This window comes from Bos taurus, chromosome 1 (assembly GCF_002263795.3).
Source record: "Bos taurus isolate L1 Dominette 01449 registration number 42190680 breed Hereford chromosome 1, ARS-UCD2.0, whole genome shotgun sequence".
Lineage (NCBI taxonomy): Eukaryota > Metazoa > Chordata > Mammalia > Artiodactyla > Bovidae > Bos > Bos taurus.
In genome coordinates, this window is record NC_037328.1 from 136,192,545 (window position 1) to 136,216,413 (window position 23,869).

Sequence of the window (23,869 nt, forward strand, 5' to 3'; positions counted from 1 at the left end):
CACCTATGCTTCTGCTGTGTGTGTAATGGCTGCTGCTGCTGCTGCTGCCAAGTCGCTTCAGTCGTGGCCGACTCTGTGTGACCCCATAGACAGCAGCCCACCAGGCTCCCTCATCCCTGGGATTCTCCAGGCAAGAACACTGGAGTGGGTTGCCATTTCCTTCTCCAATGCGTGAAAGTGAAAAGTGAAAGTGAAGTCGCTCAGTCATGTCCGACTCTTCGCGACTGCATGGACTGCAGCCCACCAGGCTCCTCTGTCCATGGGAGTTTCCAGGCAAGAGTACTGGAGTGGGGTACCATTGCCTTACACTCTAAAGTCATAAAATTGAGTTTCTTTAAAATATTTTGTTCCTCAGTCTTTACCGGCATTGCTTACAATGAGAATGTCTACTAAGGTTTGTTTAATCTGCATAAGAGAATTGTTGATTTAGGCAAATTAAAAAAAAAATCACAGTCTAAAATGTAAAAGACATTAAATCAACATGACACCTTTAAAGGCCCAGTATGCACAAGCTTCTTGGGTTAATGTTGGACTCCAAAGTGTTATATCCTCAATTTTTCTGTGTAAATGAATTAACCTTCAAAGAATCAAGGAGATCTGTTCTTCGTAGAAAACATTAGAAAAATTTTTTTCATAATAAAAAAATTTCAGCCTCAATTTCCTGATTTGCAAAAGAATTATACAGCATGAAATGAAGAAATAGTCTTATAAAATCAAGTTCTAAAGTGGGCCTGATGCAGTGAACAGCCAGAGTTGAGGGCCATTTTTCTGTTTTGTCTTTGTTTATAACCTTAGCTGAAGCTCCAATACTTTGGCCACCTGATGCGAAGAGCAGACTCATTGGAAATGACCCTGATGCTGGGAAAGACTGAAGGCAGGAGGAGAAGGGGATGCAGAGGAAGAGGTCGTTGGATGGCATCACCGACTCAATGGTCATGAGTTTGAGTAAACTCCAGGAGATGGTGAAGGACAGGGAGGCCTGGGTGCTGCAGTCCATAGGGTCACAAAGAGTCAGACACGACTGAGAACTGAACAACAACAACATAAGCTCAGCTAATCCATTCCTGGTGACCTTTTTTAAAACAGAGTGAAAACTAATTTCCAGTGTATCCCGAGGAGTAACTGAAACCTCAACTTCTAACAGTTCCTAACCTTACAACACTGTGATTCTTCTGGTTTTCCTCCTCTTCCTTCCTTTCTAACTTTCTTCCTCTTCTTTCCTAACTGACCCTGGTTCTGCTCCAAGATTCACTTCACCACTTCACCGTGCTCAAGTGATGTAGGGAAACTGAAAGCATCTTTGGCTCCAGGAGATAGCACTTCTTTTGTCTAAGACAGTGATTTTCAAAGTGTGGTCCCTGGACCAAAGCTTCTTCAGCATCAGAGAAAATTTAGCAGTGCAAATTACTATCCCCATATATTGAGTCAGAAATTCCAGGGGTGGTGCCCAGCAATCTGTATTTAAATAAGCTTTCCAGGTAATTCTGTTGCACGGTTATCACTGCTCTAAGCCAGTGATTCTCAACCCTGTTGCATTTTAGAATCACTGGATACCCAGGCCCCATACTCTCCACCCTGTCTCCCAAAGATTCTAATTGATCTGGTGTGGGGTCTGGGCAAGGAGATTTACTAAAAGTTCTCCAGGTGATTCTAATGTATATCTAGGTTTGAGAACCAGCAACGAAAGCCAATTGGAGTAATCCAGTCTGAAATACTGAATTGTGGTGCTGATGAAATGGACACCTCCAATTTCCATAATGCTTACTGGAGAACAGATTGTGTCACTACCATTATTATAGCTACTGGTGGTAGCACTTTGCTTTTTTACTTTCATGGCCTCTGGGGTGATAGATCTGCAAGGGGTAGAGGGCAGACGCTCCAACAGCTATTTGGAGGCATGCTTAACTGGCAGATTTGGTACCTAAAGAGGAAAAAATCATTTGGATAATAATTTGTAGCAAACCAGGATTTGAGCCCAAGTAGTCTTAACCTGGGGCTTCCCAAGTGGCGCTAGTGGTAAAGAACTTGCCTGCCAATGCAGAAGACATAAGAGACACCAGTTCAATCCCTGGGTCACGAAGATTTCCTGGAGGAGGGCATGGCAACCCACTCCAGCATTCTTGCCAAAAGAATCCCATGGAGAGAGGAGCCTGGTGGGCTATAGACTGAAGCAATTTAGCAAGCACGCATGCAGTCTTAATCCACAACCTGAGTCCTTAACTGTGGCTGGCACATGTTATCCTCCATGGATGGTATAGTCAGGCACCTCCAGTGAGAAAGGGAAGCACCTTCATTGGTGGGTGGAGGAAGTGAAAACTCTTCATTTCTGAGGCAAGTTCAGTTCAGTTCAGCCGCTCAGTCATATCTGACTCTTTGCGACCCTATGGACTGCAGCACGCCAGGATTCCCTGTCCATCACCACCTCCTGGAGCCTGTTCAAACTCATGTCCATCGAGTTGGTGATGCCATCCAACCATTTCATCCTCTGTCATCCCCTTCTACTCCCCACTTCAATCTTTCCCAGCATCAGGGTCTTTTCCAGGGACTAATGTCTTCCCATCAGGTAGTCAAAGTATTGGAGCTTCAGCATCAGTGCTTCCAATGAATATTCTGGGTTGATTTCCTTTAGGATTGACCAGTTAGATCTCCTTGAAATCCAAGGAACTCTCAAGAGTTTTCTCCAACACCACAGTTCAAAAGCATCAATTCTTTGGTGCTCAGCTTTCATTATGGTCCAACTCTCACATCCATACATGACTACTGGAAAAACCATAGCTTTGACTAGACAGACCTTTGTTGGCAAAGTAATGTCTCTGCTTTTTAAAATCCTGCCTAGGTTGGTCATGACTTTTCTTCCAAGGAGCAAGCATCTTTTAATTTCATGGCTGCAGTCACCATCTACAGTGATTTTGGAGCCCCACAAAATAAAGTCTGTCACTGTTTCCCCATCTATTTGCCATGAAGTGATGGGACCAGATGTCATAATCTTTGTTTTTTGAATGTTGAGTTTTAAGCCAATTTTTTCACTCTCTTATTTCACTTTCATCAAGAAGTTCTTTAGTTCCTCTTCATTTTCTGCCATAAGGGTGGTATTGTCTGCATATCTGAGTTTATTGATATTTCTCCCGGCAATCTTGATTCCAGCTTGTGCTTCATCCAGGCTGGTATTTCATATGATGTACTCTACATATAAGTTAATAAGCAGGGTGACAATATACAGCCTTGACATACTCCTTTCCCAATTTGGAACCAGTCTGTTGTTCCATGTCTAGTTCTAACTGTTGCTTCTTGACCTGCATACAGATTTCTCAGGAGGCAGGTAAGGTGGTCTGGTATTCCCATCTCTTAAAGAATTTTCCACAGTTTGTTGTGATCCATGCAGTCAAAGGCTGTGGTGTAGTTAATAAAGCAGAAGCAGCTATTTTTCTGGAACTCTCTTGCTTTTTCTGTAATCCAGTGTTGACAATTTGATGTCTGGTACCTCTGACTTTTCTAAATCCAGCTTTAACAGCAGGAAGTTCTTGATTCGTGTACTGTTGAAGCCTGGCTTGGAGAATTTTGAGCATTACTTTGATAGCCTGTGAGATGAGTGCATTTGTCTGGTAGTTTGAACATTTTTTGGCATTGTCTTTCTTTGGGATTAGAATGAAAACTGACCTTTTCCAGTCCTGTGGTCACTGCTGAGTTTTCCAAATTTGCTGGCATATTGAGTGCAGCACTTTCACAGCATCATCTTTCAGGATTTGAAACAGGTCATCTGAAATTCCATTACCTCCACTAGCTTTGTTCACAGTGATGCTTCCTAAGGCCCACTTGACTTCGCATTCCAGGATGTCTGACTCTAGGTGAGTGATCATACCATCATGGTTATCTGGGTCATTAAGATCTTTTTTGTATAGTTCTTCTGTGTATTGTCATCTCTTCTTAGTATCTTCTGCTTCTGTTAGGTCCATACCATTTCTGTCCTTTATTGTGCCCATCTTTGCATGAAATGTTCCTTTGGTATCTCTAATTTTTGTGAAGAGTTCTCTAGTTTTTCCCATTCTATTGCTTTCCTCTATTTCTTTGCATCGATCACTTAGGAAGGCTTTCTTATCTCTCCTTGCTCTTCCTTGGAACTCTGCATTCAGATGGGTATATCTTTCCTTTTCTCCTTTGCCTTTCACTTCTCTCAGATATTTGTAAGGCATCCTCAGACAACCATTATGCCCTTTTGCATTCTTTTTTTGGGGGATGGTCTTGGTCATTGCCTCCTGTACAATGTCACGAACCTCTGTCCACAGTTTTTCAGGCACTCTATCAGTTCTTACCTCTTGAGTCTATTTTTCACTTCCACTGTATAACTAATGCAATATCTTTATGACTGCCTGTAACATTTAAAAGAGCCTACATTTCTGGGGTTAATACTTGTTTGGACATTAATTCCACATCATTCAGTTATGATTTATACCAGCTCTCCCTCCTTTAAGTAAAGGAAAACTGACTCTTACTTCTTAGAAAAACAAACCATGAAGACTGCATATGCTCATCAATGTCAGTTAGGGGTAGCCCACTTACTTGGATCTTTCTCTAGCTTCCAAAGGAAATTCCTTTGCAATATGGGGCTGACCTAGGGTGGGAGCTAGAATACGGGTGGGAGCTAGAATACAGGTGGGTTTGCTGAGACTTGGTCTTAAAGGAGAATTTAGTGGCAGAAACCCAGGGACATGTTGCCCAGTTAGCCACAATCTACTCTAGTAATTCTGTATTTTATCCATACGTGCGCTTCTGTATTGTAATGTATAATTGATGGCTTGTGATAGTTTTACAGTTGACTCATTAATTCTTTCTCAGTGGTTCATTAAAGTAATAGTGCATTTTACAGTTAATGACATCCTTGACATTCTAGATTTGCAGAAATGTGGTAATTACATTTCAAGCCCCATTAAGAGTCAAGTTCTAGATTAGACTGGAGATAGGGGAGTGAATGGAGTCCCCACATTGAAGAACTGGAAGCACAAGCAAACAAGCATATGCACACAGAAAGGTGAATACAAGCTGATCCTCCAAAAACACAGGTTTGAACTGCATGGGTCTGTTCATACACAGATTTTTTTTTTTTTCAATAAATACCGTCTTACCCCACTGCAAGTATGCACAGACTGACTGTAAGGAACCCAAACACCTATGGAAGTGGGATCCACAGGGGGGCCTGGAACCAATCCCCCTCAGATACTGATGGGTTACTGTACTTTGTGAGGGATGAAATGTCAGCATACTGTGGATGTCCCTGGGTGGAGTACTGTGTGTGTGCACGTGTGTGTGTGTGTGCACACATGCACACACATGTGTGCATGTGCATGCATGCACCCATGTACATGGAGAGAATCAGTGAGAGATGAGGTGGAAGAAGAAGGCAATCTGGGACCAGAGTATTAACCAGTCTTCAGTGCTAACCTAAGAAATTTGGGCTTAATCCCTCAGTGATCCTCAAACATTTTGGTCTCATGACCTCTTTATACTCTTAAAAGAGAACCTTTGTTTATATGGGTTATATCTACTAATATTTACTATGTGCTGTACTGTGCTTAGTTGCTCAGTCATGTCTGACTCTTTGTGACCCCATGGACTGTAGCCCACCAGGCTCCTTTGTTCACAGGGATTCTCCAGGCAAGAATACTGGAGTGGGTTGCCATGTCCTCTTCCAGGGAATCTTCCCAACCCAAGGGTCAAACCCAGGTCTCCCGCATTGCAGTTGGATTCTTTACCATCTGAGCCACCAGGGAAGCCCATGAATACTAGAGTGGGTAGCCTATCCCTTCTCCAGGGGATCTTCCTGACTCAGGAATTCAACTGTAGTCTCCTGCATTGCAGGTGGATTCTTTACCAGCTATTAGAACTGAGAAACAAAAAATATTAACCCATTAAAATAACAATAAACTCACTACATGTTAATATATAACATTTTAAATAAAATACAACCATATTTGCTAAAACAAAAAAATTATGAGAAGGATTCAGTTTAGTTCAGTCGCTCAGTCATGTCCGACTCTTTGTGACCCCCTGAACCACAGCACTCCAGGCCTCCCTGTCCATCACCAACTCCTGGAGTTCACCCAAACCCATATCCATTGTGTTGGTGATGCCATCCAACTATCTCATTCTCTGTTGTCCCCTTCTGCTGCCCTCAATCTTTTCCAGCATCAGGGTCTTTTAAAATGAGTCAGCTTTCCGCATCAGGTGGCCAAAGTATTGGAGTTTCAGCTTCAACATCAGTCACTCCAATGAACACCCAGGACTAATCTCCTTTAGGATGGACTGGTTGGATATCCTTGCAGTCCAAGGGACTCTCAAGAGTCTTCTCCAACACTACAGTTCAAAAGCATCAATTCTTCTGTGCTCAGCTTTCTTTATAGTCCAACTCTCACATTCATATATGACTACTGGAAAAACCATAGCCTTGACTAGATGGACCTTTGTTGACAAAGTAATGTCTCTGCTTTTTAGTACGCTGTTTAGGTTTGTACCATTATTTTATATTTTTGTAAATCTCCTTAAGATCTGGCTTATGAAAGACAGCGAGCTGGCTCTCACATCAGCTTCTGCATTTAATCTGTTGCAGTATAGCTGAAGAATATAAAGACAATCTGGCTTCATAAAGATAATATGGTTGGAAAAGGAGAGCCTCACAGACTTCCTGGAAAGGTCTCAGGGGTCCCCAGAGCTTCCTGGACCACACTATGAGAACTGCTGTTCCTGGTAATGCAAAGCCATCGAAAGATCATCAGCAGCGGACAGGCTGCTGTTTGGTGGCAATGTGAAAGTGGATTAGAAGGAGGAGGCCTTAGATAAGGGAAGCAGGAAGGGAGATGATTAAAAGGGCTCAGGTAAGACCATAGGAAGCCCTTCTTTAAGCAGAGACAACGCAGATGCAGAGAAATGGATTCACAAGTTAAGAGTCTGTGGGAACTGATATCCAAATGCATAACTTCAGGTATTCAGTACTGGAAATCCAGAAGGATGGTGACAATAAGGCATAAGCAGATTATTTCTGCTTTTAGTTGGCCAAAGAGGCAAGGGATAAGCCAGAAAGAGAAATAATATGAAAATTCAAGACCACTGACTCAAAGAGATCCAAATAAATGGACAGGCCCTGGCAAACTTACCTGTTTAAACTGCTATACTCAGTATGGTTTAAAATGACACTGAGGATTTCCCTGGTGGTCCAATGGTTAAGAATCCACCTGCCAATGCTGGAGACTTGGATTCAATCCCTGCTCTGGGAAGATTCCAGGGAGAAGGCAATGGCACCCCACTCCAGTACTCTTGCTTGGAAAATCCCATGGATGGAGGAGCCTGGTAGGCTCCAGTCCATGGAGTTGCTAAGAGTCGGGCATGACTGAGTGACTTCACTTTCACTTTTCACTTTCATGCATTGGAGAACAAAATGGCAACCCACTCCAGTATTCTTGCCTGGAGAATCCCAGGGACAGAGGAGCCTGGTGGGCTGCCGTCTATGGGGTCGCACAGAGTCGGACACTACTGAAGCGACTTAGCAGGGAAGAGTCCACATGCCACAGAGCAGCTAAGCCTGTGAGCCACAACTCCTGAAGCCCACATGCCCTAGAGCCCATGCTCTGCAACTGGAGAGTAGCCTCTACTCACCACAACTAGAGAAAGCCCTCACACAGCAACAAAGACCCAGTGCAGCCAAAAATAAACAAATATTAAAAAAAAAACAACCCACAACACTGACAGCATTTGCCTTAAGAAGGTAAAATTAATTTCTTTATTAATGCAAATATCCCTGAAGGTTATGGAAAAGCTCCCAACTCTCCTTAGCCAATTAAGCATACCTTGGCATTAGTTAATTTAGTCAGATTGTTTTCTTTCTTAATGAGCACAGGAGAGCTTCAGATCACAGATCACATTAGAGCAACTGGCCTAGTAGGTACCATGGTGGGGCTCTGGGTATACTATGGGATAAAAGGGAAAAGAGATGGAGAATGTTAACTCCCTGTGGAAGATATTACTATCTGGATATTTTTAGTTTAAGAAGTGATTAGAGGGACGATTGTTAAGTGATTATTCAGTTCAGTTCAGTAGCTCAGTCATGTCTGACTCTTTGCAACCCCATGAACCGCAGCACGCCAGGCCTCCCTGTCCATCACCAACTCCTGGAGTTCACCCAAACTCACGTGCATCGAGTCGGTGATGCCATTAAGAAGTAAATAAAATCACTGGGTAGCTGGTTGGCAAAAATCGCTAGTTAGCACTGAAAAAACACAAAAGACATTTTGCTCATTGTAAAGTATATTTATGGCTTTCTGCCCAGTTCCAGAGATCAGACGAGAGGCAGATCATCCCAACAGAAATGAACTCTGTTCTCAAGCAGCTTCTCATTATGCCTCAAAGAGCCTAGAGAGTTGGGTAATATGGATTTTGGGGTGTGTGTGTCTGTGTGCATAATTTGAGGCTGAGACAGATGCAATCTCCATGGTCCAGGTAGAGGGCAGAAAAGTTGATACTTCTTACCTTCTAAATGCTACAGATTAGGAACCCAAATCTACTACAGGAATTCTCTTTATCTTCCACCATTTGAGTAATAGGGCCCTGTGGACAGTTCTCTGGGTTGAGCAAAGGATTACTTTTTGTATGGTCAGCACAGTTAGTATATTCAGAGGATGCAAGAATAAGCAAGATGTACCAATAGTACAGAGTATGATTTAAGAAATACAGATTCCTGTGTATAGAGCAAATGCTTAACTTACTAAATATCATTACTCCTTAACTCTGAGTAAGTATCCAAATGACTTTGATTTGAACAGATATTGGTATATAAAAACTTACTTTCATAAGCTCAAAAGGATTGTCTTGGTCTTCTTAAAAATGAAGTAAATTTCCAGGACACAGCACCCAGGCAAAGACCAAATCTGTCACTTCAGAACTCAGCTCCTCCCCAGTAATGTCACATTCTTAAATGTTTGTGATGATGCTCCTTACTTTCTATTGTTACTTTTTTAAAAAGAATTGTGACATGACCTGGGAAAGGCAGCCTTGATCATGTCAACTCTCTCTTCTGTAGAATGAGATCAATGATAGTCAATGTTCCACTTGCCATATAAGGTTTGTAAGGATTAAATCCTGTAAACATTTTTGTGAACCAAAAAGTCCCATGCAAATGTTAGTTACAGAGGAGCTCCTAGGGAGGCTGTATCCTTTTCATGCAGACAGGATGGCCCAATAAGGGAAGAGGTATTTATTGTAGGTGTTCTATATGTCATATTACCTCACTGAATACCATCTTATGTAGGGGGTGGTCATATCCCATTTTACATTTGAGGTACATGGAAGTTAAGTCATGGTTATCCAGGTCATTAAGTCATTTTTTGTATAGGTCTTCTGTGTATTCTTGCCACCTCTTCTTAATCTCTTCTGCTTCTGTATGGTTCTTATTGGTTCTGTTCTTTGTCATGCCCATTCTTGCATGAAATGTTCCCTTGATATCTCCAATTTTCTTGAATAGATCTCTAGTCTTTCCCATTCTACTGTTTTCCTCTATTTCTTGGTATTGTTCATTTAAGAAGGCCTTCTTATCTTTCCTTGCTATTCTCTGTACTCTGCGTTCAATTGTGTATGTCTTTGCCTTTCTCTCTTGCCTTTTGCTTCTCTTCTTTCCTCAGCCACTTGTAAAGCCTCTTTAGACAACCACTTTGTCTTCTTGCATTTCTTTTTCTCTGGAATGGTTTTGGTCACTGCCTCCTGTACAGTGTTATGAACCTCTGTCCATAGTTCTTGAGGAATTCTATCTACCAGGTCTAATCCCCCGAATTTATTCATCACCTCCACTGTATAATCATGACCGTATAATACCATGCAAACTTTGGGGCATATAATCAGCATAGGTGAATTCAACAAACCTGCTGCCTTCTAAATCAACTATGGTCTTTTTCACTTCTGGTTTCTTTTTACTATAAAAAACTGCCTCGCCTTCTTGAGTGTGTGTGTAATCCTATTTATCTTTCAAATGTTCCCTCTCTCATCAAGGCAGAATTAATCACTCCTTGATGACACTGCTAATTCAATCCATAAAGCCCTTTCTCTAATAAGCAAGCTTATCATTAAAAAAAAAAGCAACAAACTTTATAAAATACATGGAGAAAAAACATGAGAGAGTCCCTATAACTCTTGGTGACGCTCCACCAGGCTGAAATCAGGCTGACGTGATCTGTGTTTCAGTGATTAGAATTTAATAGCAAAAATGAGTCAGTTAAAACACCCAGTCAGAATGCTGCCTGTAGATTAAGTGCTTTGCATTGGGGATACAACATAACCTGAACTGCTAAATCCTAAGGGCTGACTGGTGATTTGCGTCTCAATCTCTTTTCATGTTATTTTCTTGGCAAAAGTTAACAAGGAGCACTCAGCCTAGGAAAGCTAGGTCCTCTATTTACCTCAGCAAGAAACAGATAAGCACAATGAATTTCAAGTTTTCCCAATTCAATGGCTTTGGTTTGACCTGGAGTGGGTAATGACTGTTGTCCCAAATGTGTCAATCTGAACATCAAACCCACCAGCTGGTGTTAGATTTTACATTCATTCAGTAACAATCCAGTCCCAAAGATCACACAATCCCTATGTGACAACTGGCACTTTTATGGTACAATCCACAAAACACATGAGCAATGTGCCAAGAAAATCATGATCGAACACTCGCCATTCCACCACCAAACCTAAACAAATTAACCTTCACCACTCATTGTTCAAGAACACATGGAACTATGCAAAACTATTCCAAATAAAGGCTGTACAGTCACTGAATGGTAATAGGTTCTATGTAACTAAATCCTAACAGCCGACCATTCCCTCTTCATGAGGAGTCCAGAGTGGATCATACCAGAACCCCTTTAAATTCTGCCACATAACCAAGAGTATTAACGCTTTTGATACTCATTTTCAAATTGACTGTGCTTAACATGCCAATTTAGAATAATCATATAAAAGTCTACAATAATTATGTACAGTAACTGATGCCTGAGGCAACAGAATGACTTAATGCTTGCTACTCAAGTACCTAGACGAAGCAGAGGGAAATGTACTGTTCTCCTTCACCAGCCAAACACTGGTCTTCCTCCAGAAGGTGGGTGAGCTTCTGGCACCAGTGAAATAATAACATTGGTCTATTCTAGGCCAGAAGAAAAGTGACATCGACTTACTTAACAGTTGGCAATAGAGGGCCTGTAAACTTCTCTTCATGGTATCATCTGGTCCTGCTTGTCCTCCAGTTTATTCATGATTCTGTCTAGGAAATGGGAGAAGAAAATCATTACATCTGGGAAACAGCATTCAAGTCAATAATCATAAAGAACTCCACTCAATATGACTCTGGTGTTAAAGCCCAAAATGACTTATTTGAAGCGAAAAATTCTTGGAGTGAATATACCACAATATAGTCTATGTTATAAAACTATCAATTAATCAATTAGCTTTTGAAACTACACATCACTCATATGGGCAACTAGAGGGTGAGAATCAGGCCTTGGGATTTTGAGGACTTCCAAAACATCTTTCCTGCATCTCTAGTTTTGAAACAGGAGAAATAAGGAACTTGTAATCTCATTTCTGCAATCCTGCTCACCAAACAAAACACTCCCCTGAAAGCTTCACCAATTTAAAATTGTATTATATTAAACAACTTTTCTATTATTTTCCGATTACAAAAGATACCTCCAGTGTAGAATATCTGAAAAATATAGCTAAACAAAATATAGTTAAGAATGTACAAGAAATTACAAATTACCTATCTCTTCAGCTTTTCCTGTGTGCACTTCTATTGGTTTCTTTTGCTATACATTCTAATTTTTCTCCCTAGCAGTAGAAACATCTTCCTCTGTTGTTATTACACTTTACTACATTTTTTTTTCTTTTGGCCGTATCTCTTGGCTTATGGTGTATTAGTTCCCTGGCCAGGATTTGAACTCAAGGCTCTCGGCAGTGAAAGTGTGGAGTTCTAAGCACTGGACCACCAGCGAATTTGCACTTTACAACTTTATTCTAAATGGCACACAGTATTTTTTTCAAGATAAGGTCCTAGAAACAGAATCACTAGGACACAATCTAAGGCTTTTGAAATACATTGCTGAGATGCCCTTCACCAACACCATATTATGAAAATCTTCATTAGACTACAACCTACTCAATGAAAGAAACTTGTATTTTCCTACCATCATTGCCAAGTAAACAGGCACATATTTCATCTCATTGCTTTCACATTTTACAGGTTTATTAATCTTTTTAAAGACTGTAAATTCACATTTGGCAAAGATTCTCTAGTTAGGTGCTGAGCCTTCTCCCGTAGACCTATCTGTGCACTTGTAAAACCGAGCGAAGGCAGCTCTTTTGCCCCTTTCCTGTTTACCCATTTCTCCTCCCTTTTTAACCTTTAAAGAACCTAATGTAGGAATAAGATCATTAGGCAATTTAACTTAACTCCTGACTTATGCCCTCCTGAATGCACACCATGCCTTGCCTAACCTGCGAATTCTTCTCCAGGATAAAAAGAAGAGTGAAGAATTAACTAGTTAAAGAATGGTTAGCTCTCTACCCTGCAATGGCCCCCTAAGGAATCCTGTTGGCAGATCAAGGGGGCAAGGTAATATGTGGAGAGAGAGAGTCAGCCAGTCTGCACTCAGTAGAGATGATGCAGAACCTAACCTCCTGCCTCGACAATTCTGAGATTCTTTTCCTCATTTTTCCCTTTAAAAACTGTCATGGCTGAGCAGAATCCTTGGAGTTGGTCTCTGGACATGAGTCCACCTCCTCCCCAAGGCTGCCAAATTTTCTGATTAAAGCGTCTTTGCTTTCTACTGACACTTGCCTCTGGAATTACTGGCTTTTGAGTGGTGAGCAGCCAAACCTGAATTTGGTAACACTGGTTTTAGCAAGAACCCTGCTAAATTAATTTAACCAGCACCCCAAACCCTCAATATTTGATCAGATTTACTCTACCATCCTACCTTCAGCGTAAGCTTGGTTGGTCAATTTAGCCAAACCCCTTACCCTGGTGCTTCCTCTTAGTAATTTTCCACCCACTGACTCCCATTCTGCTCCTTGGCTATCTGTTCCCACTTGACCGTGCTTTATTCAGGGTGGAGCCCAGTCTCTCACCCTTACTGTAAAATCCCATTGCAATGGTCCCTGCATCCATTCATATGGTCTTGAATAATGTATGTCTTGCCACCTTTAACAAATGTCACTGAATGTTTTTTAAAGACATTTCTTAATCATTCCCTACTGGTATGCTGTTTTTTTTTTTCTTACGATACCCCAAGTAGAAATGATCTATCCTTAAATTTTTTCTCAAGTATAATTAATGTATCATAAAATTCAGCCTTGAAAGTAGACAATTTAGTGGTTACCAGCATATTAAAAGTTGTGCAACCATCACCAATACCTAATTCCAGAACATTTTCATCACTCTAAAAAGAAATTCCCATGTTTATTAGCAGTTATTTCCTAACATCCTCTCTCTCCAGTCCCTGGCAACCACTAATCTACTGCACTATGGGTTTGCCAATTCTGTAACTTTCACACAGAATATATGGCCTTTTGTGCCTGGCTCTTTCAATTAGCATAGTGTTTTTAAGGTTCATTCATGTTGTAAAGCATGCTGTTTTTTTCTTATTTTTTGGTAAGAATTATGCATACACACACACACACAAAACCATGGTTAGAAAGGCCTTCCTTACTTAATTAAGGATTACATAAAAAGTTATAAATAGTTGCCTATATTTTCTTCTGCTATTTTTTAAAATTTCATTTAGATCTGTTTCTGAACTTTGTGTTATGTTTTACTTCTCTGTCTGCTCATTCTCCCATTAAACAATATGTACTGTTTAACTCAAATTCTTAGTAGAACTAGTTCGGCATTACTTTCCCTTTTAGAGACCCAGGTTTGATCCCTGGGTTGACAAGATCTCCTGGAGTAGGAAATGGCAACCCACTCCAGTATTCTTGCCTGGAGAATTCCATGGACAGAGGAGCCTGGTGGGCTCCAGTCCATGGGGCTGCGAAGAGTTGGACACAAATGAACACACATGGATGGATGTTGTTCTTTGAGCTTATTCTCCCCCAAATTAACTTTAAGATAATTTTATTAAATTTCAGAAAAAAAATCATTGGGATTATAATTAAAATTATCTTCTATTTGTTTATTAATCTGGGAGAGACTTGATTTCATCAAAATCCAAGTGTGCTGAGGGAATTAAATTTTTTAAAGATTGTAGCTCTGGAGATCAGAAGAATCCCTTTTAGAGGAAGAGAAGAGCTCTTGTTTTGTGGGGTGGGGTAGGGGGTGGAGGAACAATAGCTCAATGACTTCTTTGGCTAACCCACCCCCAGTGTGATCTAGCTGAGTAAGAGGGAGAGAAAGAGAGAGTTAAATTGCTCTCCATTACAATATAAGAGGGGGCTTCCCTAGTGGTTCAGTTGGTAAAGAATCTGCCTGCAATGCAGGAGACCCAGGTTCAATCCCTGGGTTGGGAAGATCCCCTGGAGAAGGAAATGGCAACCCACTCCAGTACTCTTTTCTGGAGAATTCCATGGACAGAGGAGCCAAGCAGACTACATGACTGTGCAAATAACTTTAACTTTTGACTTTGGTAACATAAGAGGAGGTTTAAGTTCCCAAAGGCTAGAAAAGAGGGATTAAGTGGTCTAGAAATCAGAGAGGCTGAGGAGATAAACAAGAGATACTGTGAGGCAGAACAGGCAATTCCAAAAGACAGCAGTAGGTAAGACACAAGAATAAAGGATAGAATGAGAAATTTCCCACAAACTTTAATATGTGTAATATTTAATTTTCCATTGCTTTTTGTTTTATGCTATTTGTACTTAGACACCACATCTGTCCTCCTTCTCTATGCCACAACAGTTATCCACCACTAGGACCCTCAAAAACCTCAGAAAGTCTTGCACGAAACAGCCTTGTGTTAGTGATGCTCAGCTGGGCAATGAAAGAGACTATGTCTTAAGACAAGAGTGACTGGAAATGGAGATAGGAGCCACAAGGACCATAAGCAATGATTGGTAGGCATCTTCGGAGTGCTCAGGACCCAGTAAGCATGCAACAAATGTGCTGCGAATAAAGAAATAAATGAATAGATAAATGAATAATCAAGTAATAGGAGAACAGAAATATTTGTAGTTGATGTTGATCAAGAGGAACATAAGTCCCTCAATCATCTCTGGAAATGCTTGGAGATTTTCAAGAAACTGTTAGACTTGTCACAATAGATGGAATAGAGTCATGTCATTCAAATATCAAAGAAACAACTGAGCACATAAATATGGGACACTTGAGTCCTCTGGGTTACCCAGGGCTATTCTAACTACAAGCACCATATGACCTACTATTTACTCAAAACTAATCTTCAGGTCCTTCTGTGGACTTTTGTTATGTTTTTCTTCATTTAAGTTCTATAGTCTTGTCGAGTTAATCCCTAGGCATTTTACACCTATATGTACTCTTGCCACGGTGATGGAATTTCCATTTCCATTATATTTTCTAAATTGCTTCTACATGGAAATGACTGAGTTTGTATATTTACTTTGTGACCTAACTGAACTCACTTAGAGTTCTAATGATGGTTTCTCAACTGAGTCTCTGGGGTCACTTGCGCTCCTTGGCTGGATAGAGAGGCATGGTGAGATTTCATCAAAAGCCTCTTTTTAACCACATTAATTGTATTAACCATTAACCGTATTAACATTAATTGTATCTAGTCCCTCAGGGAATAATTTAGGAGCTCCAATGATGACAGCTAATCCTAAGAATGTACAGAGTTTTATAGCCAAAAGGCCGAAGAAAAGAAAAATGAGAGGAGGAAGATGAAAACACCTGACCAGACATGCAGAGATAGAGGCACAGGTGGGGACCTGGCTGATCATGAGCTCAGGGGAGATGACAGGGTGCAAGTAACACGAATCACTCCTTAGCAAGTGCGAGCCTCAGAGAACCCTGCCTCTCCTTTTGGGTTAAATGAAACTGTTCTATCAATTTTATTGACTTGGGAGGGAAATCTCTTTAGAAATGTCCACGTACCCAGGGAAGAAGTAATAAAGAACCAAATGAAAACCTCTTGACATTTGATATGTAAATTGACTTGAAAAGACAAGTTCATAGAGAACAAATGAGAAAGAATACCCAAGAAAATTCTGGAAAAAAAAAATTCCAAGAAGATGGGGCCAGGGAGAGAGGGACTGCCAGGCCTACTAGACATTAAAACATCCTCAAAAGCCTCTATATTTAAAATAATTTGAAACTGGCATATGAATATACCAAATTATACGTGCATATTTATGATACAATAAGAACAGTAATATTAAATCAGCAAGCAAAAAGATGAACTTTTAAATAAACATTTTGAGATAATGGCAGAGCAATATGGATAAAGTTAAAATTGTACTCATTCCAAATATCACATACCAGCATAAACTCCAAATAAGGTAGACATTTAACTGTAAAAAAAAAGTAAAGAATACAAATACTAGAAGGAAATATGAGTAATTCTTCTATTACTTGGGGGTAGAGAAGGTTTGCTAACTCTGAGTCAAAGTTTGAAGCAATAAGGAAAAAGATAAACTTTATTACATAAAAAAATTACTCAGTAAAAACTATAATTAAGTAAAACAAAAGTTAAAAACTATAAAAATGTTCAACTTATAAGAAGGAAAGATTTAAAGTCCCTAAATTTTTCCCCAAATCAATCTTCATGGTGCTTTAGCAGTTGTCTGCATACATGGGCAGAATGGCAAAAATCTGAACCGCCCAGCACACCTGCTCCATACTGAGGTTAAGCGAGGCAGTGCTCTGTCTTTGTGTTTCAGCTCTCATACTGTGAACAGTGTCCTTTCAACAGGCAATTTAGTGCCATGCTTTTTAGCATTTTGTGCTTTTTATTGACATCTCTGTTTGAAATGGCCCCCAAGCACAGTGCTGAGGTGTCTAGTGTTCCTAAGTGCAAGAAGACTGTGATGAGCTTTACAGAGAAAACACATGTCTTAGATAAGCTTTGTTCAGGCATGAGTTATAGTGCTATGACTGTGAGTGCAAAGTTAATGAATGAACAGTGCCTATTACACAAGGCATCTTTAGACAGAAACACATATAAAACAAGACTATATATGGATCAGTTGACAAAAATGTGACCAGATCTAATAGGAACCTAACCCTATTTTTCCCTTAGGAGCACAGATTCAGTCTTAACTCATTTAGTCCTTCAGTATTCATGACAACTTTATAGAATATAACTACTATGAGTAATGAAAATCAATGGTATTTGAGACCAGCTTTAAAATATTTTGTGGAGCAAAGAATGAATATGATGAGCAATCCATGCCAACAGTAGAGTTTGAATAAAACAGGATAATAGTTCACCATCTCTTTGGGACAGAGAAAGATTTGATTAAGCTGATGGCTAATACTTGCTCTCTGGGAAAGAGGGGAAAAGGAATAGCAGAACTGATATATCAATTAATATCACAGGCCTGTGAAGTTTGGAATGGAGCATTCTCCTCCAGGTAGGGACACAGACACCAAGTCATAGTCTTTTTATAAGTAGAAATAATGACTTTGTTCTGCACATGATTTCTGATACTCTAAAATTAGGTAGCTGAAAGTGAAAGTGAAGTGAAAGTGAAGTCACTCAGCCACGTCTGACTCTTTGCAACCCCACGGACTGTAGCCTACCAGGCTCCTCTGTTCATGGGATGTTCTAGGCAAGGATACTGGAGTGGGTTACCATTTCCTTCTCCAGGAGATCTTCCTGACCCAGGGATTGAACTCAGGTCTCCCTGAAGTTTATATGATATCTAAGATTCATGGCCTTTCTAGACATTATATTTCTCATCACAAAAATTATAATAGAGTGATGATGAAAAAGAAAGACTTTCCTTTTCTAAAAAGTCCTCATGGAATAATCACATCAATTATGGTCACTCCTTGATTTAGCCATTTAACAATTCGTCTCATGTCTTCCATGTGCCTAGTAGTGTTTTTGTTTTTTTGTTTGGTCAAGAAATCAGTCTTTATTCAAGATCAAACCTACCAACTATGAGACCTTGAGCTGGATTCTTGACTTCCCTGATCCTTGCATTTCTTGTAAGGTATAAGAATAGTCCTTGATATGCTTGTGGCAAAGACTGAGACAACCCATGCAAAAGGCAAGATAACAAATCAGGCCAGAGCTCACCAACCATCTTAATTTTGCTTCTCTTAAGCCATAATACAAAAGCTTTTGGGCTATTCCCCAAAGGGCCTCTTCTGTAAATCCAGTGTCTTATTTAAATTGACTTTAGAGATTACTTATATGGGGATAAGTTGAACTTTAAGATTCTTATTTAGAACCTATACATTTGTCTTCCTTAAAAAGGATCTGAGGAAGTTCACTATCAGATACAACTTGTACAGTAGAAATACTAACAAATCAAAGCCCATTAATGGCATCAGAAAGACAGATCCAGAATCACAGGGAGAAAGGGGGCAATTCATTTTACCACAAGGTGCACTGGGGCCATACACCTCCCTTGGAGCTTCTTGAAAATAAAGGCAAAAAGGACAGTTAGCACCATGGCTTTTTTTTTTTTTTTTTTGGCTGAGTAAATAGAAGTACATTCTCTAGTTTGTTCAGAAATACAAACCTATTCTGCCATTAAAATCTAAGAAAAGATCATTAGACAAATCTCTTGATAAGCATACAAATAGAACATTCTTGCCATGACTGCTTCTTATGCTGTGTGGGCTCGGTTGCTCAGTTGTGTCTGACTCACTGCGACTGTAGCCTGCCAGGCTCCTCTGTCCATGGGACTTCCCAGCCAAGAATACAGGAGTGGGTTGCCATTTCCTACTCCAGGGAATCTTTCTGACCTAGGGATCAAACACTTGTCTCTTGGGTGTCTTGCACTGACAGGCAGGTTCTTTATCACTGTGCCACCTGGGAAGCCAGGCTGCTCCTTATCAATCCATAATAAACACTAATGTCTCTGTGTTAAGTAGGAATTCAGGGAAAGTTTTTTGATGAGCAGCAGGAGCACCATGCTTCAGAGACAGAGTGAGGCAGGCCTGCCCCCGAGTAGCTTTGCTACATGAACTTGGGCAAGTTACTTTACTTCTCTGAGACACAGCTTTCTCATCTGTAAATGGGGCTGACACCTAAATCAAAGGATTGCTGAGAGAATTAAGTAAAGAAGTTACTGTGTACTTGATATATTGTATGCATCTCTTCTTTTCTGTCAAGCTACTAGTGTACAGATATGCTGCTTCCGGTCGTGTGCGGTTAGAGAGAACTAGGAAAATAGCGGGGACTGACGTTCAGTAAGTCAGGCCAGGGCCTGAGCTGCTGTGTTACCCCAGGAAGGCAAGTGTGATGGTTTCTCAGGTTCACTTACACCAAAAGTCACAAATGAGTGTATGTGTCCACAGCGTTGGGTCTGGGTCATAATGGTGTTTTCAGAATATGAAGTTCTTTTGATAGAGACAGTTTGCATTTTAAACACAGGAATATCCTTCACTTCCATAAAGAAATATTCTCTCTCACTTTTCTTGAAACTTATAGCCCTCCTACTCTTTCTTCCAAATTTTCTCATTTTTGCACAAGAACTAGCTCACCCTACTCTGGGATCAACAGTGTGAGCATGATTACAATGACTGTTGCTTTGCCTCAGGTCTGGGAGTTTAGTTTATAGGAAGTAGTGGGGACTATGGTGAACTTGAAAGCAGAAAAAAAAGTGTTTTTTTTTTTTTTTGTCTCCAGCCATTTGTCAGCAGAAAAACAGCTCTTTGTTTCTTTTATCTTAAAGAAACTGAAAATCCTCTCAAAATTTTTTCCCTAAATTTTCAACAGAGGTTAGAAATTTTAGATGAAATGAGTCACCAGTCCAGGTTCGATGCATGATACTGGATGCTTGGGGCTGGTGCACTGGGACGACCCAGAGGGATGGTACGAGGAGGGAGGAGGGAGGAGGGTTCAGGATGGGGAACACATGTATACCTGTGGCAGATTCATGTTGATATATGGCAAAACCAATACAATATTGTAAAGTTAAAAAATAAAATAAAAAAAAAGAATGGAAGAAAAAAAAATATTAGCAATGAATTCATATGGGCCAAGGCTGTGGAATTTCTGACTTATAAGGGTTCTCCTGCAGCAGAGCCTGCACAGTGACTGTTGGGGGCTGGGAAGAGAGAGAGGACATGCAGCTCTACCTTCCACCCAAGCTCTGTCCTCTAGGAGCCCTGGGGCCCAGTAAACTTCAAAGGATGAAACACACCTTCAGTAGAGCTCCTTCCCTCTCCTCCCCTTCATATTTCCTTCTCTGAAAAAGAAAAGAAACTACTGGGAGTTTACAGACCCACTGAGATTTAATTTCAGTAGAATTTAAAACAAAAGGGCAAAAATTATTCATCTGCTAAGGAAAAGCCTACAAAAGGGGATTGATTGATAAGATGTGGATTCTGCTTGGAGGACTGAGAGGTGACTGCCTGAATGTTCTTCAAGACCAGCTGGACTTTATTTGCATCTATTGTGGGTGGGTATTCTGCTCTCCACAGACACTGAAGTCAGCAGAAGGATAAAAATAGGACCAGAAGTTTGAGGCATATAGAATGACACAGACCTTCTCCTTCTGGCATTAAAGTGTATTGAGACCACTTATCTCATTTGAGGAGACAGAAAGGTGCTTGTGCGAGGTGAAGAATATGTATTACACATCCCTTTTTATAGTTTTGATATTAAAGACTGAATACCAAAGTCAAGGAATTATATGATACTGTAGCAATGCCAAATGTTAAAGGAGCATGTTCTATCATTTGCACCAGCTTATGAAAAAGATTATTTCTCATCCACAGTAAACTCAAGCATTTTTCTTTTTATCTTTTGCAGTGTCTGAAAAACATTCTCAGATATTGACTTTGGGGATCTAAAAAATGTGTATTTCTTTTGGGTAGCAGGCATTTGTTCTGAAAGATGCATCACATTTTTATAATGGAAAGAGAGGGAAGGCCTTATGAAACAGGCAAAATTGTCATCTGAATGTTTACATGTGGAAAGACTATTTAAACCCACGATGCACAATTTGAATGGGCAATATATTTCAGCATGTGAAATTATTCATAATAGCATAGCAATTGCCAAATTTTAATTTTGACTTGTTGGCTGAAAAAAATAATGTATGATCAAACAGTTGAGAATTATGTTTTATTTGGCAGACTTTCTGAGGACATCAAGCCTGGGAAGCAGCCTCTCAGATAGCTCTGAGTTCAAAGAGATAAGGGAGGAGTCATGATTTTTGCAACAAAGGGGAGACAGCAGGAACATCAAAAGATTACTGTTAATTAAAGAAAACCAGATATCTCAGGTTAAGGAGATTTAGTGCTTCTCCATGAATGGGAAGAGGACTTCCCTGGTGGCTCAGATGGTAAAGTGTCTGCCTACAATGCGGCAGACCCAGGTTCATCCCTGGGTTGGGAAGATCCTCTGGAGAAGGTAATGGCAACCCACTCCAGTACTCTTGCCTGGAAAATCCTATGGACAGAGGAGCATGGTAGGCCGCAGTCCATGGGGTCACAAAGAGTTGGACACGACTAAGCAACTTCACTTTACTTCACTTCATGAATGGGAAGACACAAGAGTCTCAGCTCATTGAAAACATTCCTTTGATATGCAACTCAGCTATCTGGGGCCAGAATACTTTTCTTTCCCATCCTTGGACCCCTCAGGGCGTACCACTGGGGCAGCTGCAGTAGCTGAGGGCTTGGTAGCCTGGCAAGCTAACTCATTTGTCTCTATTCTGAAGTGAAGTGAAGTCACTTAGTGTGTCCGACTCTTTGCAACCCCACGGACTGCAGCCTAACACGCTCCTCTGTCCATGGGATTTTCCAGGCAGGAGTACTGGAGTGGGTTGCCATTTCCTTCTTCAGAGGATCTTCCCAACCCAGGGGTTGAACCTGGGTCTCCCAGATTGTGGGCAGACGCTTTACCATCTGAGCCACCAGGGAAGTCTCTGAGCTCCTTTGGAGCTGTAGTGGCTTGATGGCTGTGTCATCCTTTGTTTACTGATACTGGAGGCAATATTTTTCATTTATAAACCTTTAACCTCAAACTCTGTTCCCCTTCCTTAGCTCCTCCCATCCCACCTCCATCCACACAAAGCCTTCTTTAATGCTTGAGCTCATATGAAGACATTTTAATTTGTGGTTTCGTTTAATCTTTGAAAATACATAATTTATGTCAAGTGATTCCACAGGATACAGTCTGTTGAATGTGTAGTTTGAATAACAATTATAATGACATGAAAAATTATGTGGGCAAGAGTGGGATGGGTCAATACCAAAAGCTGAAGCCATCACTTGAAGAGTATGGATCAAGGTCACAGGTAAGGCCTGTGCAGACAAGCTCAGTCCACAGGGAAGCCATGGCATCCCAAGCATTTCTGATGAACTTTATACCCCAATTTTTCCCTCAACTTTACACCTTGCTTCAGGAAGCATGAATTAAGCAATACAGTTGATTTCACTTGTGAGGGCCTAAAATACTAAACAGACCATTTAACTGTGTTGATAATTCTGTCTTGTTTTGATGACCACAAAGGCCAGAATAAATATCCAGAAGAACCAAGACTGCTGTTTCCCAAACAAGCTGATAGTCAGAATCTATTTTAAAATAAATTCCTAGATGTTTCCCTCAGGAATTCTAATTCCAGGTTCTTAGATGGGACAATTTTAAAAGGTTCTCAAGCTGACTCTTATGATAAGCCAGGGATGGAGACCAAGACTGAATCTAGCTGCTCTAACCCCGACTCTAATATCACATTAGAACTATGGAGGAACATAAGAGATCAATCAAGCAAACTCCCCAGGGACCGTGAGAAGCTTCCAGGAGAACCAGGGATCCTTGTTGCTGTTCAGTTGCCAAGTCGTGTCCAACTCTTTTCCAAGCCCATGGAATGTCGCATGCCAGGCCTCCCTGTCCCTCACCATTTCCTGGACTTTGCCCAAGCTCATGTCCATTGCATCTGTGATGCCATCCAGCCATCTCATCTTTTGTCGCTCTCTTCTCCTGCCTTCTATCTTTCCCAGCATAAGGTCTTTTCCAATGAGTTGGCTGTTCGCATCACGTGGCTACAGTGTTGGAGCTTCAGCTTCAGCATCAGTCCTTCCAATGAGTATTCATTCAGGGTTGATTTCTTTTCAGATTGACTGGTTTGAATTCCTTGCTGTCCAAAGGACTCTCAAGAGTCTTCTCTAGCTCCACAGTTCAAAAGCATCAGTTCTTTGGTGCTCTGCCTTCTTTATGGTCCAGTTCTTATAACTGTAGGTGACTACTGGAAGGACCATAGCCTTGACTATACAGACCTTTGCTGGCAAAGTGATGTCTTTACTTTTTAACATACTGTCTAGTTTTGCCATAGCTTTCCTGCCAAGAAAAAATCGTTTTCTAATTTCATGGCTTCACTCACCATGCACAGTGATTTTAGAGCCCAAGAAGAGGAAATCTGTCACTGCTTCCACCTTCTCCCCTTCTATTTCCCATGAAGTGATAGGGCCAGATGCAATGAGCTTAGTGTTTTAAGCCAGCTTTTTCATTCTCCTTCATTCTCAAGAAGAGGTTCTTTAATTCCTCTTCACTTTCTGCCATTAGAGTAGTATCATCTGCATATATGAGGTTATTGATATTTCTCTAGGCAATCTTGATTTCATCTTATAACTCATCCAGCCTGGCATTTCTCATGATGTGCTCTAAGTATAAGTTAAATAAACAGGGTGACAATAAATAGCCTTGTTGAACTCCTTTCTCAATCTTAAACCAATCAGTTATTTCATATAAGGCTCTAA

At 40.6% G+C, this 23,869-nt stretch overlaps 1 protein-coding gene across 9 annotated transcripts in view; it reads right to left on the reverse strand.

Annotated features, from left to right (window-relative positions):
- Nucleotides 1-23,869, reverse strand: part of TMEM108 (transmembrane protein 108) — a 387,669-nt gene that overhangs the window by 161,282 nt on the left and 202,518 nt on the right. For 5 of the 9 annotated variants that reach the window (XM_005201952.5, XM_024979342.2, XM_059878169.1 and 2 more), the window contains one exon: nucleotides 11,196-11,281. In XM_005201952.5, the coding sequence (XP_005202009.1) occupies nucleotides 11,196-11,235 (40 nt within the window). In that variant the 5' untranslated portion in view covers nucleotides 11,236-11,281. 9 annotated transcript variants of the gene reach the window in all.